The 12,006-nt window shown below is 40.1% G+C and overlaps 1 protein-coding gene across 4 annotated transcripts in view; it reads left to right on the forward strand.

Annotated features, from left to right (window-relative positions):
• The first annotated feature begins 1,220 nt into the window (after positions 1-1,220).
• Positions 1,221-12,006, forward strand: part of spata17 (spermatogenesis associated 17) — a 43,352-nt gene continuing 32,566 nt past the window's right edge. For 3 of the 4 annotated variants that reach the window (XM_028584423.1, XM_028584444.1, XM_028584431.1), the window contains exons 1-5: positions 1,221-1,342; positions 1,868-1,957; positions 3,130-3,211; positions 4,660-4,710; positions 7,610-7,713. In XM_028584423.1, coding sequence (XP_028440224.1) covers positions 1,260-1,342; positions 1,868-1,957; positions 3,130-3,211; positions 4,660-4,710; positions 7,610-7,713 — 410 coding nt within the window. In that variant the 5' untranslated portion in view covers positions 1,221-1,259. The remainder of the gene's footprint in view (positions 1,343-1,867; positions 1,958-3,129; positions 3,212-4,659; positions 4,711-7,609; positions 7,714-12,006) is intronic. The other variant, XM_028584435.1, reaches the window with a different exon arrangement.

Genomic DNA, 12,006 nt, shown 5'->3' on the forward strand with positions numbered 1-12,006 from the left:
GGTCTGGTTGGGTCTGGAAGTGGGTCATTAGATAGTGTGTAAACAGCATGTCTTTTTATGAAGTGCTCTCACTCGCCTTTTTGTGTCGTTCTCTCGCAGATACACTACTTGTGACACCTAATCAGTGTTGTGGCAGGACGAATGGCTTCCAGCTGTCCTTACAGTCTTGTCAAAAACAACACTTCCCTCAAAATCTCTCTGTCTCTCTCACTCACATTCGCTGTTCATATTGTCTTGTCACAACAACATTTCTCCGGTAATTACCAGGGTGGCCGCCCTCCTGCCGCCCCTCGATGGATGGGCTGAGCCACCATGGGTTCGCCCCTCCAGCCATAACTCTACCTAGGACGCCTGACTACTGCTCTTCACCACTGTGGTGGCCCTCAGACAGCAAATTAGCCTGAGAGAAAGACAGAGAGACAGAAAAAGATACTTAAACAAGCACACTGCCTGGCTCACAGAGAGGCAGGAATGCCAGTACACAGACATGAAAGAGCATGGAGACAAATACGCACATGCTGATTCACTTTTACTATTTGTCGTTTGCCTGTCTCTAAGGAGTAATTTATAATACAGACAATCTTTTCCTCTGAACATTGGCCAGACAGATGTCTTTTCTCGCACAGATACACAAGTGCACACACACCCTGCTGAGGTGATCATTTTTACAGGTGAAAATCGCTGAAGAGGAATGGGTGAATGACAAGGAGGGGAAATAAGGAAGGAAGAGTGGGGAGAAATGAAGTGATAACTGTAAGATGAAGGGTGATAACGTCAGGAAAGGGAGGAAATGGATGTTGGGATGGATGGAAGAAAGGCAGCCTGCAGATCAATACTCAGATCCACAATCTGCATCAACAGAGCAGGCTTTTTTTTTTTTTTTTCTCTTTTTTTTTTTTCTCACAATAAAATGCAAACATTAATTAATTTAAAAAAAAGAAGATCAAACAAAAACAAAAAGGCTGATGTTGTAAATTAGGACTTTATCATGACTGGTTACATAAACTAAGCAGATGCCTTTAACCTCAAAGAAAATCTTGATATACAATTATAATAGACAGATATGGACACTTATATCAGCAGAAGGCAGAGGCTTTTCAAATTGTCTGTTTTTTTGTTTGTTTTTTTTTACAAAAGAGTCAATAAAGTAAGCACTATTCATTAAATATCATACTTTTTAGAAGCTTTGAACGCATCTCCACCCACTTGGGAAACTGCAGTGTTGTCAAGACAACGGGTAAACTGTCGCCTAAGGAAACATGGCGGAGCTGCTGAAAATAAAAAGTGAAGTTGAAGAATTCAAAAAGGAATACTTCTACAGAAACAGGTATTTTTCACATGAGTACGTATCTTTAAGATATGAAAGACCATTGTGGCTGCTGTTAAAAGTTTGGCAGTTGAAGCCAAATCATTACACCAATTAGCGTAACGTTAGCTAGCTAGCGATAGATAGCCAGATAACGTTACCCAAAATGTCAACAAACGCTTATGCTCATGCTTTTTCCCTGCTAGCTAACTAAACTAGGATGTCATGTTTGTACAAAGCGTTAGCTGTCATTGTTTTGACGCTATAACCAGCAAACAGACGTTGCTCGTTGAAATTAATGAATTACGGTTTAAAAATATATAACGTTATATTGTCACTTTTGTGCATCGTCAGTGGCACTACCATAACGAAAGCAATTAAAATCTCTGAAGCACAACTAACACATGGAACACACAGCAAATGATATGTACATGCAAGTGCAGATATCATACTACTAATGTTTCTATGGCATATTAATGGGCGTTAATATACATATGGGATAATGTAGCTAACGTTACAGCACACTGTTATTTTGTATATGTGTCTCTGTGTGTGCCTTAGCCAAGCTGAGGAGAACCGACAGAGGGAATACCAGGCCGCCAACCGGATTCAGAGCTGGTTCAGAGCCTGCAAAGTGCGGGCTTACCTCAGGTATGGTGTGTATGTGTACTAGTATGTGTGATGAGTGTGTTAGTCCAATTTTAATCTTTAAACCAGAGCTTTTTGGTAGGCTACTCCTTCATATGCCATAGGCAAAAAAGAATACAAGCCTTAATATTTTATATACCAATTTAAGGTTTGCTTTACCCCCCTCAGGGGTTGAAAAACATTCAGGCAGGACTCTAAGAGTTAATTTCAAGGGAAACCCTGATAGTAGATTACTCTCATAATTATCCCACTTCTAGAGCTTTGCAAATGGCCTGGAGAAATAAATGTCACTTGCACTCCATGCTCCTTTCACACACAGAAAAATGAATGTCCCTATGTCTGTGCTTGTTCCTATACTGTGACCCCAGCACCATTCTGCAGGGTCAGCAGACAAACTTCCAGACAGTAGGTTAATTCAGATTACTTTAGTTAATTGATCAATGCATTAAGTGGATAATTAGCAACAATTTTAGCTGCCTAAGTGCAACTCCGGGGTTGTGCTATCCCCGCTATAAGCATTGATTTTCTGGGCATATGAATGGCCTTTTGGAAATTGATGGCCTCATTGGAGGCAGAGAATCGCAGTGGACTTGCATTTAGAGTATGTTTGAAGATGAATACAAATGTGTGCCGCCGACTAAAGGGGGTGAAAGGCTCATCAGACATGATCGAAAAGCCTGGAGAAGCAGAAATGTTGTGCGCGTGTGTGTGAAAGCGTGTGAAAGTGTGTGTTTGTAAGCGTAATGTTGCCCTGACCTTTTAATTGAAGTCCTTTACGACCTAACATTTGTATGCAGAAAACAAAAGCACTCTTTTCTTTATTGTTTTTCAGGAAGAAAAAAACTAGATCACAGTTTATTAAAGCAGCAGTGATTTTAGGGTATTTTGTGATTTATTTAATTAAATTGTATTATATACAGGAATGCACATTTTTGTAGCTTTTAGTAATTTTTTGTTGCAGCTCCCTTATTTCTAGAAGGTTTACATTTTCTATTTTTTTAATTCTATGTTTTTTTTGTACTCTTCCTGAGCGTAAAATAGACTAACTAAAGATCAAACTTAGAAATCCACAATTTTCTTCCATGTGTATCTGAACTTTTTTCAGTGATTTCCTTCATTTCAACTACTGAAAACTACATGTCCAATCCTCTCCTCAAATTGACTTTTTTTTACAGCCATCTGCACAAGAAGGCAATCATTATACAGAGGATATGGCGGGGCTTCACAGCAAGGGCACGTTTCAGACAAATGGTGAAGGTAAGCCAGCGCCTGAAATGGCTATAGATATATTGATTATGTTATGATAGCATGCATTAGAATTCAATTGCTATATTCCTAAGTCCCTATGTCTGACCTTAAGAAATATAATTCACTCATTACACATTGGGAAATTAGCACTTAGGAAATATGATGCAATATGATAAGGAATTCCATCTATATTGCATCCTGGGATGTATATAGAAAAAGTGTGGAGAGGAATAGAGAGAAGGAAAGAGTAGAGGAGTTTGTGTGTGTATGTGTGTGCTTTAGTAAAACAAGGCCTCATTTTCAGCATATTGCCTCCAACTGCTTCTTAATTGAACAGATTGTTGATACCGGATCCAATACCCAGCGCTCTCACGTATAATTTTTTCCTGGATTGAGTTTTGTAAACGTATCACAACAAGCTATTTATCATGCCTGTAAATTGACTGTTTGCTAAAGCATAACTGCCAGCCGCCGTTTGGGAGATGTTCAAGAGATGGAAAGGGGGGGGTTAGATGGTGGGGGTGGCGTTGAGAAGTGTTAAAATAAATGATGAAGGATGTGTCACAACACACATATGGGCTAAAAAGAGGCTGTTTGGTCTCATTTAGAAACAGACGAGCACTAATTTGAATCACTCAAAATTGCCACAGCGCACTATTTTGAATTAGCCTTGAGAGATTATATCCTTCCTCTTCTTTCTCTCTCTCTTGTTCTCTCTCTCTCTCACTGTCTGTCTTTTTCCTCTCTCACTCCTGCGGACCTTATCATGTGTAATGTGTCATGCACAAAGCCTCATCTCAAAACATCAAGCTGAATTTACAACCTCCTTTCAAGTCTTTGTCATCCTTCCCCTTCCTCTCCTCCCTCTCTTCCCTGTCATTATTAAAAAAGACGTGTTGAGATATGAATCCCTTTTATGGCCGACTCTCCAGTTTGCTCCTGAAATGTGCCCCCAGTGGTCGGCCTGCGCGTTTGGTGTGCGACAGCTCATTGAGTACACCACTGAATATTCTCTGGCCTTTTGTTTGTCACTTCTGGCAGTGCTGTCATTGATTATGAAATCCAGAGGAGAGCGTTTGGCCGTCATACATCTCCATTAGCTCGCTGCTTGACTACCATAGATTTTCTTGGCCCTTGTCTGCGTTTGTGTATTAAGAGAGTACCGTCCTCCCCTTGATACAACGTCCTGCTAACCTCTCTCTCTCTCTCTCTTTCTCTCTCTCTCTCTCTCTCTCTCCATTCCCCCGACTTCTTCTCTTGTTCCTCTTGTCTCTTTTGCTTTCCCTCTCTCCTTTTCTGCCCCCTTCCCTCCTCCCTCCCCTTTACAGTGGCCCTATCTGGGCTGCCTTTGTGCAATGTATTATGTATAAAGAGCTCTTTATCTTTGACGCCTGCTGTGGACAGATCAGAGGGCTGGGAGACAAGATGTAACACCATCTTTTCCTTTGTGTTCACAGGCGGCATATTTTATCATGAAGATGAATTTCTACGAGGAGATGGCGATCAGGGTAAATATCACCACAGTGTCTTGTTTTAGCAAATGGAGTGTCCGGGTGGGGGGACACTCTGTTTCTTTGGGAGGCCCATGAAAAGCAGCCTGTAAGCACTTCATCACACCTCTTAATTGCAAAAATTGTCCATTATAGCAACTTTTTAAAATCTTCCATGCAGTTTTTTTTCTTACTTTTTAACATCTGGCATTGTGTTGACATTCCTGTACAGTTTAGTTGTATACATCATTTAGGCCTTAGAATCAGGTATAATACACAGAAAAGAAAATCCAAATTATGCTATTTCAAAATGTTTTATCGTAATTATGTCTTGACTCATCAGACATTAGTCCATGTACACTGACAACACTGTCCACTTCATTGTCCACTATTAAATCTGGCTTCTATTTCAGTTTTAGCAATATTCTTTTTTTTTCTCTTAGTGCTCATGACCATCCAAATGTTCCCTCAGCAGACACTACTGTTCAACTCATAAATCATAAAACCGTGGCTATGACTGATGCTTTGGCACTTTTACACAAGGATATTGCACAGAAACCTTATATTTTTACAATTCCATATAGCCTACTCGTTTGGCTAACTGTTTCATTCTACCTAAACCATTAAAAGGTTTTATAGGCCAACAAAAAAATCCACTAGTGTTTATTGAAGAGGGTGTGTCGCCGTCCAGCTGGACAGAGATGGTTGCAGTATTTTCATATTGGTGGAGAAGCCTGGAAATTGAAGACTTTAAGTTTTACACCTAATAGAAATCCAAACAAATAAAGCTGACCACCCCGTCGTTTCTATAAATGTCACATAATAGGAGAGACATAGATCCAGGAGTAGTGTTTGACCCAGCTGTTTTAGGTCACAGGGCGAAAGGTTAGGGTTGATGTCACCATGTAGAACAGAGCAGAAGCTTCTGAAGTTAGAGAAAATAGGCCTTTATTACCCATATAAAATAACCATTGTTTCCTAAAGGAAGCAATAGGAATTTTAATGGAAAATAAAATATATGTGAATAGGTCAGCAAAGTGGCTCAGTGGTTAGCAATTCAAGAAGGTACTGGGTTTGAACCCCACAAGGGCCATTTTATTGTGTGTGTCTGTCTGGGTTTTCTCTGGGTTCTCCACTTTTCTCCCACCATAAAAGACATATGTGAAGGTATTATGAACACGCCTGCCACTAGCCTTGGCATTGCATGATGATACTATTGGCCCTCTTGAATTTAAATGAAAAACAGTCTTTCAAATGTGGCCAAGGATTTTCGTCGTTTTGGGTTAGCAGAATTCGATGTTTCAGCTAGCATTTCTACTGAAACAGTCTCTGAACCTTGGTCGCTCGCCTGATCCACCTCCATCTCCTTCTCAATCTCCTACACAAAGACTCAGAGATGCTGATCATTCGTCACTGTAGTGGTTCTGGGCGCAATTTATTTTCTTCCTTTCAGTTTTTGTTAGTAAAAGTTTTTTTTTTTTTATTCCGTAACGGATAGGATTTGTAATGTAGCGAAATACAATACTTCACTCAAGTACATTTTAAATTACCAATTTTAAAAACTACTTGAAAAATACAAAATACACAACAAAACTACTCAATACATTAACGTGAGTAAATGTATTTCGTTACTTTCCACTTCTTTATCCTAGTATTTTTTAGATTGCTTATATCGTGCAAAATACTACCAGGACTGTGAGCGCCTAACTATACCATCAGAAACTCTTCTGACACATTACATTTTTGACAGAATGAAGCAACAGTCTTTGTTCATGTGTATGAATCTGAAATCGAGAGAAAGAGAGAGGGAGCTCCCTTCTGCAACAGTGAATGAGTGAAGGACATCTCTACTCAAAGACCGTCTTTTACCAAATAAGTATTCAGTGTGTAAATAAAGGGGAAAAGAAAAAGGGAGACACAAAGGGAGAAACAATCATCTCAGAATCCCCTTGTGACACTTTCTTTGAATCAATTTGGATTCTTTTATTTTTTCTCTCCCCTCCTGTTGTCTTTATCACGGCGTGGTAGCTAACAGAGGATAATGTATTAGGGCCGTAATAGAAACCTGTGTTTACATGCCGCACCTCGGATTTGTATTAGATTCAACAGCATCGATTTCACTAGTCAACAAAGGTCAGCAAGAACTCGGGAGGCGGCAATTACTTTATTTAAAATTATCTATTGACTGGCAGATCAATGCTAATTCTCATTTTGCTCTTTGTTGTTTTTCCCCATCTTCCACTCCACCTCTTCTCTCCTCTCCCCTCTTCTCATAGTGTGATTATTCTTTTACCTGCCATTGTTTTAATCTCCTAATTAGTCTGAAGGACATCCGCCCCCTTGCTTTAAAACGGTCCACTGGTGTGTGTGTGTGTGCTAGCTAATCTGCAGCCTCCACAATCAATGTAGACTGATACAGTTAAACGTTTGGAGCTCTGACAGCTGTCCTCCCTTTGATTGTCCCTCCATCACTGCAGAGGAAAAAACTGCTGTGTTCTCCCATATATGTTAATACAAACATACAGTATATATTATTTTTTTATGTTTTTTATTTGTCCTCTGCAAGTTTATGCAATTAGAAGAAGCATTGGCAAGACTGTATTTACAATAGACAGCATATACAATAAGAAGACATAACAATGTCTGTTGGAAGAGCAAAATTAATCTGAAGAATTAAGACCTGAAAAAAGCAGTTACATCGGCATGACATAACATGCCATGATTCTTTACCATACTGTCTGTTAAGAGCAACACTATTCAGTGTTAGTCATTAAAACAATTGCTATGTGAAACAAATGATTTCTTTCATATTTTTTAATAATTAAGCATCAAAGATGCCACGCTATTAGATTTTCCATACCCCATGCTGTTGGAAAACATCTGAAGAAAACTTATGTCATTCTTGAATCCCTCACAGATCCAGCGGAGATGGAGAGGATTCTTTGTGAGGAAGTATATTCATAACTACTACGCACGCAAGAGCTATCTGGAAGGACTTTCTAGGAAAAATGAACTTGTCAGGTAAAAAAAAAAAAAAGAGGCTCAAGAAAGCAGACAGTTTGATAGCATGGCAATTGAATGAATACTACACATACTGCATGTTAAGGAGAAATTTAGGAGCAGCACAACTCATTTCATATACGTGAAGAAGATTCGGGAATTGGGAGACCTTGATGAATAGAAGCATTCTATCTACACTCAGTTGAGAAGGCAGGACAGTTTAGCCATGATATGTTATCGTGTCGTGCCGTCCCAACTCTCTGAAGGTCCTGTCTTCCTGAAGGTGTTTTTAAACTCATGCTGGAGGCGTTACGATTAGCTGAACCTTCAAGGTAAACAAAGATATTGCGGGCTCCCAAATATCTCCGCACAGTCAAAATGTGTTATGTCTTTACTTTCTCTATGGTCTTGGCAGGATGAGAGCACTTGAGGCAGTACTGTCTTATCATACAGCTGTTACATCTCCCGTCTTCCATGGAGACACAGAGTTGAAGTAGCCTACTTCTCAGCCTGGAAAGGTTATGAGTTTATGTTGGACACTGACCTGAATGACACCTGGGTAACACTGCCTCAACTTACATAGCATGAGTTCGTAAGCAGGAAATTCCACCACACTGCACAATATGACAGGTGCCTTAGCGACAAGAAGTAAGCAAGGTGTAACCTTTTTGTAAAAGTGTACAATTTTGAAAGGAAAGGAAATTGTTGAATACATTACTTCACTTCTTTTTCTGTCTTCCCACTTCTTTCCTCTGTCTCACTCTCTGTCTTGCTGTGTTTTTGTACAATTTTTCCTGTAAGTGTTGTGGTAAAACCTTTTTTTGCTCAGGGACCAATACAGGACCTAGAAGAGAGTCAACTGGTACATTGATTTGATTAGTGTAAAGGCAGTTGTTTAAAAGGTGTACCGTAACCTTAGTCTATATTGTTGACGTTCAACTTCCGGGATAGCTCCGTTGCTGCAGGAAATTCCGCCAGATGCATGTATTTTTCTGTTTCCTTAAGCTTTCTTTGTGTTGGAATTTTAAATTCGGTGTTCTATTGTTGACCGCTCCTTAGGTCTCTGCAGGGAAAATTGAGACAGCTAGCTAGACTATCTGTCCAATCTGAGTTTTCTCTCGCACAACTATTTTGCAGCGGCTCTGTGTGAAGTTTAGCGCTGTCCATGATGATTCTGATTGGTTTAAAGGAGAATTCTGGTCGATTTCAACACGTAGCTATGTTGTTTGTTGTCACGTAGTGCTGTCAGTAGCAAGAAAAACGAAAATAATTGGTGTTGCCTACACCGAGTTATGCTACTGCTAGCTACTGCTAAAGTTGTGCTAATTCATACCTTTGTTTAGTTCCGGTGTTGAGACAGCAAGACGAGTGCTTAGGAACCGTCTACAAACTACAACACCGAAAAGAGATACAACCAAAATATTTATTAATTTAATGATTAAATAAGGTAGTGTCTCTAAACTTACCTCAATTAATTATTAACTTGTCTCCTGTTAGTTGTACTACAGCACTTACTTTTAGAAAATAAGCATATGCCTATTTTTTAAAATATTTTTGTATTGCTTTTCGGTGTTGTAGTTTGTAGACGGTCCCTGAGCACTCGTCTTGCTGTCTCACCACCGGAACACCAGAACTAAACAGAGGTATGAATTAGCACAACTTTTATGCATTTCTTTCACATCTACTGCAGCCATATTCACTGTGTTCACTCGGAAGGAATCAGTTCACATGGCAAGGCACTTGTTATGACATCTCGAACATGTTAAGAGGCTAAAGGCACATTTAAAACCTACCCCGTTTCAGCCGCCTGGGTGCGAAAGCTAGCAGTAGCATAACTCGGTGTAGGCAACAACGATTATTTTTGTTTTTCTCGCTACTGACAGCACTACGTGACAACAAACAACATACTGTTGCTACGTGTTGAAATTGACCGGAATACTCCTTTAAAGAAAGGCCATTATACCAGAGCACGTTTTCCTCCCATCCCCAAATGCTGTGTGGAGTAGCTAGAGGGTCTGGCTGTGTGTGTGTGTGTGTGTGTGTGTGTGTGTGTGTGTGTGTGTGTGTGTGTGTGTGTGTGTGTGTGTGTGTGTGTGTGTGTGTGTGTGTGTGTGTGTGTGTGTGTGTGTGTGTGTGTGTGTGTGTGAGAGAGAAAGCGAGAGCGGTTTTTCGTAAGATCTGTACTTGCACGGTTGTTACCTCAGAGAAAGAGGAAGGACAGGGGAAGAGGAAAGGAAAAGTGAAGGGATGAAAGAGACAGAGAGACAAAGAGATACAGAGGGAAGAAGAGAGAGAGAGAGAAGTCCTCTAGAGCGCTTGAGGCTAAGAGAGAGAGAAGTGAACGATGTGAAGAAATTAAAAATTAGCCTCTGACTTGAACCGCAGCTCGTGCATTAATAAAACATCCTGTGCTCTAGGGCTTACTGCTAGAGATACGCCATCTTTTATTTTTGACAAAAAAAAACATCACGTTTAGCTAATAGTCACATTTTTTATGTTGCTAATATATTTTACCGGAAAATATCTTTAGGCTTCTGCTAAAATTAAATGTAAATTTGTTAAAGTGCTCTTTGGATCACTGACTTTCCCCCTCACGTCCCCACCAGCATTCCACCTTTCCCCCACACTCCCTGCCCCTTTTAGAGGTAAGGGGAACAAGGCTGTTAAAGTCCATTAAGAGTTTTGCCACTTTAGTATTATATCACACAAAGAGAAACACACACAAACACAGACAACTTTGTCAGGTGTTTTGACACTACCAATGACGAAAGATGGAGAACTGGTAAAACTATGCTTATAATAGTTTATCTTTTTCACTATGCCTTGCAGGAAAAAGTCATAGCCACTATATACTTAGAATGAGCATTTACAGAAATCATAGGGAAAATATATTTGTAACGTGTATAGACCAGAGATTACACAGCTTGTTATAACTTGTAATATGAAAACTGTTGAACTAAGCAACTAGGCTGGATCAGATAAGTTTGCATATTACAGTTCATAACAGTACCATTATTATTTTGCAATTTTTAGACCCTGCCTAGAAAAACAATAAAGTCTTTTAAATATTGCTATGCTGTCATACACATTTTTCCAATCCCTACATAGTATATTTTAAAAACAATTAAATACAAAGAGTATGTATTTAGAGATTGAGTTAGACTAGATCAGAGAAATGTGGTAGTAAAGAATTGTAAAAAAAAAATTCAAAGAGCACGAGATGTGATGTCATTTTACTTTTGGTTTGGTCTGACTGTTTCATTATCATTCCCAGTCTTCTCATACACACACTTACACACACACACACACACACACACACACACACACACACACACACACACACACACACACACACACACACACACAGCCCCTCCTCCACAGTGGTTTGGGGTGTTGAGGTCATTTTCTCTCCAGTTAATCACATGTTTATTTTGTGCTGCTGAGTTCACGATCAATTAACGCCGTGCCGGCATTTATTTAAAATATCCTTTCAGTGTTAGCCGCTGAGCCCTCGGATTGCACGCTGCCTGATCACTCACCCCGCGAAGGTCTGCTTTTTAATCCACCAGCATACTCCCTCCCTCTTTTAAGTCTGTCTGTCTGTCCAACCCGCTGCATAAATTATTCAAAGTTGGACTAATGGTCCCCATTTAGTGCAGGCTGATCGGCTGCGCATGGTAATGATATAGGAGTAATACATAGACTGCCGAACCTCTCTCTCTTCTTTCTGTCTCTCTTTTAGCCCCTCTTTCTCTCTCATGACAGATCTCTCCCGCACAAAACCATCTGTGTCATTTCATTAGGTACAACATCCAGCTAATACATGCTTTTTACACTACTGTCTTCTATCCCGTGCTCTCACTCCGCCTCTCTCCCTCCCTCAATCTTTGCCTCTCTCTTTCTCCTTCTCTTCCTCAATCTATTTTGCTCTATATCGTTCTCTCCCTTTCTCTGCCACCGGTACGCTGTGCTTTAGTGTCCATCCTCATTCATCCTTCCTCTCCTTCTGCATAGCCTAATGAAGTCAGGACCCCGGCGCGGTCCCCACTCTGCCACAGTTTTCCTTGATACCCCAACAATTTATCACTTTGTCAGGGAGACACTTAAAGTTCCTGGGCTTTAATAAGGGCATGCAGTGGGACGATGGGGGCAATTAGGAAAGCGGAGCAAACCCGCTTTGCATATTTACTAAATGTGCTGGTGTCATCGCTGTTGCCACCAACACGGCCTGTTGACTGCATGAATTATTCCTCTATCTGCAATAAACAGCTGGGTAATTATTACTGCCATAATCAGATAAATAATTCTTCCTGT

This window comes from Perca flavescens, chromosome 1 (genome assembly GCF_004354835.1).
Source record: "Perca flavescens isolate YP-PL-M2 chromosome 1, PFLA_1.0, whole genome shotgun sequence".
Taxonomy (NCBI): domain Eukaryota; kingdom Metazoa; phylum Chordata; class Actinopteri; order Perciformes; family Percidae; genus Perca; species Perca flavescens.